General features: G+C 42.9%; 1 protein-coding gene across 1 annotated transcript; it reads right to left on the reverse strand.

Annotated features, from left to right (window-relative positions):
* Positions 1-5125: 5125 nt before the first annotated feature.
* LOC125140676 (interferon-induced very large GTPase 1-like) lies at positions 5126-6037 on the reverse strand (the record flags this gene model as incomplete). Its single annotated transcript, XM_047809833.1, has 1 exon — positions 5126-6037. A coding segment is annotated over one exon (756 nt), but the record flags the coding sequence as incomplete, so codon positions are not given.
* Between the last annotated feature and the right edge of the window lie 350 nt (positions 6038-6387).

Genomic DNA, 6387 nt, shown 5'->3' on the forward strand with positions numbered 1-6387 from the left:
TTGGGTTTTTTCCAATCCGCGGGTGCGGCTTTTATAAAATTATTGGCCTGCCCCAATCCGTACCACTGCATCTATCTTTACAACCCGCCCCGCCCAGCACCCATGACCATTATTTGAATTCCTGCAACATATTTTTTTATATTTTGTTTTTAATGGCCTGCCCCGCAGTAAAGTGACAATTTCTTTACCTGCCCGAACCAAAACACATCAATTCTACCCCAAATATTGTAATCATTAGTATTTTGTAATTATTGTAATCCTGTGATATTAGTCAAGTATCAGCATGATCCACTGTGTGCTTGTAACACACTTGTAAGTCATGTTGTTTGTCATCTTGTTGTTTTTTCATTTCTCAAAAAAGAGGCTAAACAATCTTGTGTGTGTGTGTGTGTGGTGTGTGTGTGTGTGGTGTGTATCTCTGGTGTGTGTGTATGTGGTGTGTGTGTGTGTGTGTGTGTGTGTGTGTGTGTGTGTGTGTGTGTGTGTGTGTGTGTGTGTGGTGAGTGTGAGTCTGGTGTGTGTCTGTGTGTGTGTTGTGTGCCGCTCCCTATTGAGTCTAACACATAAATAAGTTCAGTGATCCAGAAATATAATCAGAGCTGTGTGTGTGTGTGTGGTGTTTGTGTGTGTGTGGTGTGTGTGTGTGTTTGGTGTGTGTGTCTGGGGTGTGTGTCTGGTGTGTGTGTCAGGTGTGAGTGTGGTGTGTGTGTGTGTGTGTCTGTGTGTGTGTTGTGTGCCGCTCCCCATTGAGTCTAACACACAAATACGTTCAGTGATCCAGAAATATAATCAGAGCTGTGTGTATGTGTGTGTGTGTGTGTGTCTGGTGTGTGTTTGTATGTTTGTGGTATGTGTGTGGTGTGTATGTGTGTGTGTCTGTCTGGTGTGTTTGTCTGGTGTGTGTGTGTGTGTGTGTGTGTGTTTGTGCATGTGTGTGTATGTGTTTTTTGTGTCTGATGTGTGTGGTGTGTGTGTGGTATGTGTGTGTGGTATATGTGGTGTGTGTGTGTGTGTGTGTTTGTGTGTGTGTATGTGTGCGTGTGGTATATGTGGTATGTGTGTGTGTCTGGTGTATGTCTGGGGTGTGTTTGTGTGTGTGTATGTGTGCGTGTGTGTCTGGTGTGTGTGTGTGTGTATATGTGTGTGTGTGAGAGAGAGAGAGAGAGAGAGAGAGAGAGAGAGAGAGAGAGAGACTGGTGTGTGTGGTGTGTGTGTGTCTGTGTGTGTGTTGTGTGCCGCTCCCCATTGAGTCAAACACATAAATAAGTTCAGTGATACAGAAATATGATCAGAGCTGTGTGTGTTTGTGTGTCTGTGTGTGTGTGTGTGTGTGTGTGTTTGTGTGTGGTGAGTGTGAGTCTGATGTGTGTGTGGTGTCTGGTGTGTGTGTGGTATGTGTGTGTGTTGTATGTGTGTGTGTCTGGTGTATGTCTGGTGAGGGTATGTGTGTGTGTGTGTGTGTGTGTGTGTGTGTGTGTGTGTGTGTGTGTGTGTGTGTGTGTGTGTGTGTGGTGAGTGTGAGTCTGGTGTGTGTGTCTGTGTGTGTGTTTTTGTGTGTGTGTTTGTGTGTCTGTTGTTTTTGTCTGGGGTGTGGTATGTGTGTCTGTTTGTGTGTGTTTTTGTGTGTGGTGTGTGTGTGTTGTATGTGTGTGTGTGTTTGTGTGTTGTGTGTGTGTCTGGTGTTTGTGTTGTGTCTGTTGTGTGCCGCTCCCCATTGAGTCTAACACACAAATACGTTCAGTGATCCAGAAATATAATCAGAACTGTGTGTGTGTGTGTGTCTGTTGTTTTTGTCTGGGGTGTGGTATGTGTGTGTCTGGTGTGTGTGTATGTGTTTGTCTGGTGTGTGTGTGAGTATATGTGTGTGTTTGTGGTGGTGTGTTTCTGATGTGTGTGTGTGTCTGTGTGCTGCCCCATTGAGTCTAACACATAAGTTCCATAAGTTCATTCATTCATTCATTCATTCATACATTTTCAACCGCTTATCCGAACTTCTCGGGTCACGGTGCCTGTGCCTATCTCAGGCGTCATCGGGCATCAAGGCAGGATACACACTGGACGGAGTGCCAACCCATCGCAGGGCACACACACACACTCTCATTCATTCACACACTACGGACAAATTTCCAGAGATGCCAATCAACCTACCATGCATGTCTTTGGACCGGAGGGGGAAACCGGAGTACCCGGAGGAAACCCCCAAGGCACGGGGAGAACATGCAAACTCCACACACACAAGGTGGAGGTGGGAATCAAACCCCCAACCCTGGAGGTGTGAGGCGAACGTGCTAACCACTAAGTCACCGTGTCCCATAAATAAGTTCAGTGATCCAGAAATATAATCAGAGCTGTGTGTGTGTGTGTCTGGTGTGTGTGTGTGTAATTGTGTGGTATTAGTTGAGTATCAGCGTGATCCACTGTGTGCTTGTAACACACTTGTAAATCATGTTGTTTGAAATAAGAACAAGTTTAACAGGGCTCTCAAGTGTGACGCAATGAGCGTGACAGTCACTCATTTTGGTCTTTTGTCACGCTCTCCTGCCACACATTGTATTTATGTTTGTGTGTGTGTGCCTGGTGTGTGTGGGTGTGTGTGTGTGTGTTTGTGTGTATGTGTGAGTTTGTGTGTGTGTGTGTGTGTGAGTTTGTGTGAGTGTGAGTTTGTGTGTGTGTGAGTTTGTGTGTGTGTGTGTGTGTGTGAGTTTGTGTGTGTGTGTGAGTTTGTGTGGTGTGTGTGTGTGTGTGTGTGTGTGTGTGTGTGTGTGTGTGTGTGTGTGTGTGTGTGTGTGTGTGTGTGTGTGTGTGTGTGTGTGAGTTTGTGTGGTGTGTGTGTTTGTGCTAGTGAAAAAAGTTTAACAGGGCTTCCAAGTGTGATGTATTGAGCCTGACAGACACTTACAGTATTTCTCAAATAAGAGGCTACACAATCTTGTGAGTGTTGTGTGTGTGTGTGTGTGTGTCTGCTGTGCGTGTGTATTATGTGTGTGTGCGTGTGTGTGGGATGTGTCTGTATGGTGTGTGTATTGTGTGTATGTGTGTGTGAGTTGTGTGCCACTCCGCATTGTGTCTAACACATAAATAAGTTCAGTGATCCAGAAATATAATCAGAGCTGTGTGTGTGTGTGTGTGTGTGTGTGTGTGTGTGTGTGTAATTGTGTGGTATTAGTTGAGTATCAGCGTGATCCACTGTGTGCTTGTAACACACTTGTAAATCATGTTGTTTGAAATAAGAACAAGTTTAACAGGGCTCTCAAGTGTAACGCAATGAGCGTGACAGTCACTCATTTTGGTCTTTTGTCACGCTCTCCTGTCACACATTGTATTTCTCATGCAGAAAAACATATTTATCATATATTTAGTGATGTTGGTGTGTGGTTTGTGTGTGTTTGTCTGACTGCGTTTGTGTGTTTGCTGTGTGTGTGTGTGTGGTATGTGTGTGTCTGTGTGTGTGTTGTGTGCCTCTCCACATTGAGTCTCACACATAAATAAGTTCAGTGATCCAGAAATATAGTCAGAGCTGTGTGTGTGTGTGTGTGGTGTGTGTGTTTGTGTTTGGGTGTCTGGTATGTGTCTGGTGTGTGTTTGTGTGCGTGTGTGTCGGGTGTGTGTCTGGGGTGTGTGTGTCTGGTCTGTGTGTGTGTTACTGTTTGTGTGTGTCTTTGTATTTGGGTGTCTGGTGTGTGTCTCTGTGTGTCTGTTGTGTGTGTGTGTGTGTGTGTGTGTGTGTGTGTGTGTGTGTGTGTGTGTGTGTGTGTGTGTATCTGTGTGTCTGGTGTGTGTAATGTGTGTGTGTGTGTGTGTGTGTCTGGTGTGTGTATGTGCGAGTGTGGTGTGTGTCTGGTGAGTGTGAGTCTGGTGTGGTGTGTTTGTGTGTGTGTCTGTGTGTGTTGTGTGCCGCTCCCCATTGAGTCTAACACATAAATAAGTTCAGTGATCCAGAAATATAATCAAATATAATCTGGTGTGTGTGTGTGTCTGGTGTGTGTGTCTGGTGTGTATGTCTGTTGTGTATGTCTGGTGTGTGTGTGTGTGTGTGTGTGTGTGTGTGTGTGTGTGTGTGTGTGTGTGTGTGTGTGTGTGTGTGTGTGTGCGTCTGGTGTGTGTTGTGTGCTGCTCCACATTGAGTCTAACACATAAATAAGTTCATGGATCCAGAAATATAATCAGAGCTGTGTGTGTGTGTGTGTTTGGTGTGTGTGTATGGTGTGTGTGTGTTTGTGTGTGTGTGTCTGGTGTGTATGTGTGTCTGGTGAGTGTGTCTGGGTTTCAGTGATCCCGAAATATAATCAGAGCTGTGTGTGTGGTGTGTGTGTTTGTGTGTGTCTGGTGTGTGTGTCTGGTGTGTATGTCTGGTTTGTGTATGTGTGTGTGTGTTTGTGTGTGTGTCTGGTGTGTGTAATGTGTGTTTGTGTGTGTGTCTGTGTGTGTCTGCTTTGTGTGTGTAGCGATTTTGGGTCGCGAAGCAAGGTAAATATTTATAAGTAATTATAACGTGTTATAGTGACTCCTAAATATTTTAACCTAAGTTGAAATTAACGGTAATGGAATTAACGTTACACTTATTTGGTCTGTTCGTCCGGCGAGCAGGCCGTGTAACCTTTATTAATTCTATGAAGGCGGTATCTTCCCGGCCGAGAAAGACGCACTTCCCTTTTACTTTATACCGTAATTTAAATTTAATTAACTTAATAGAGCAGCTCCTACACAACCAAAAAAAGAGCACCACACTTCCCGATAAACACCAGGGACAGGTTGTTTAGAACTTTCTACAAAATCACCACTTTAAATAAACAGTAACAAAACAATATCAAAACAAACACTATTTATTTATTTATTTATTTATTTATTTATTTATTTATTTATTTATTTATAATGGCAAAATCGATCAGGTTTAAAGAGATGCCAAAAATGAAAAAGCCAAATAAAAATAAAGATCAATTAATTTGACTTTCTAATCATAAATGAATTTCTCTCCAAAGTCAGTGAATATTTCAATATAATAGTGCCATAAATGCATTTCTAAAGGGACGTTTCAAATTGGTAAATGATCAACCCCATGCAGTTTAGTTTAAAGTGAATTAGGGGAAAGAGTGGCAGAACCTAACCATTTTTGTTTGCTCTCTGATCCCCCAGTATCTTCACAAGTTCATCTAGAACTGCTGAAACCCAGATCAGAGGAACGTTAGCAGCATCTCCATCCATCAGCTCTAGTGGATGACCAGATTTCAGGACTTCTGCTGCAAGCTTAGGGAGAGAGGTGAAGGTTTTTTCTTTATATTGTTCATTGGATTGTTTTACAGAAATAAAAGCCTCGTATATTTGATCCATATCCCTGCGCATGTGTTCCAAACCAAAAGTTGCCATATTCAGTTTTTTCTGAAATTTTCTCAAGTTCATTTTGTTTGGTGTCTCTGAAGAGCTTCTGTATTATCTCCTTATATGCTGCTTTTTCAGGATTAGAGAAAAGTACAACATTCACTGAGGACATTTCAGTCAGGATTTCCATTTGCTTTTTATTAGCTTCTGCATCACCATGGAGATTACAGAACGCCACACAGTCAGGGAAATAATCAGTTTCCTTCCCTGATGGACAGAACCAAGCGATCTCCACCACTCCATCCATCAGGAGCCGGTTCTTGTTGCTTCCTGGACAGTGTCTGTGGAAGAATGTGTGATGTTTATCATTGATCAAGCTGTTCATCAACTGAGACTTGGATGAAGAAACAGAGCCGAGCCTGAAGAAAGCCACCATTGGAGTTTGAGCTTCAGACATGGCCTGGTTTTGACTGACCGCAGCAGAGTGACTCCTCCAACTCTTTCTGATTTGGTGAAAAGTCCAGAGAGGAAACTCAATCTCTCTGGTGCAGGGATTGGGCACCAGCAGAGGCAGAGCGTACTGACACTGATCTAGTTTAGTCACTATTAGCTGCTGTAGGAAATGATCAGAGCAGTGGAACACGGCCATCTGGACATCCATGGGGTGAATATTTATATTTATTCCGCTGTCCAAAGATTCTGTCTTTGTCAAAAAAAATAAAAAATCAGCAAAGATATCATCAAGTAAGTGTGTTCAGATCTGTTAGCATCTTCTTCAGTTGTAATGTACCTTGCTCTGTAGTCCATCATTATCATCTTTTGTAGAAAGGCTTCTATTGTCTTTCTCTCTACAAGGCTTCTTCCAGTGTAATGATGCTATTAGAAAAACATTATTTCTTTGTTCTTTGTCAATTTAATTAAATAGCAGGTAAATAACAACACAGGGACATTCATCTCATGTCTTCTAGTGTGTCTGTAGTATATTAAGTACTAAAATAACTTAATAATGTGTGTGTGTGTGTGTGTGTGTGTGTGTGTGTTTGGGAAGAGAGAGAGAGAGAGAGAGAGAGA

The sequence above is a fragment of the Tachysurus fulvidraco genome, unplaced genomic scaffold (assembly GCF_022655615.1).
Source record: "Tachysurus fulvidraco isolate hzauxx_2018 unplaced genomic scaffold, HZAU_PFXX_2.0 HiC_scaffold_51_np12, whole genome shotgun sequence".
NCBI classification, from domain to species: domain Eukaryota; kingdom Metazoa; phylum Chordata; class Actinopteri; order Siluriformes; family Bagridae; genus Tachysurus; species Tachysurus fulvidraco.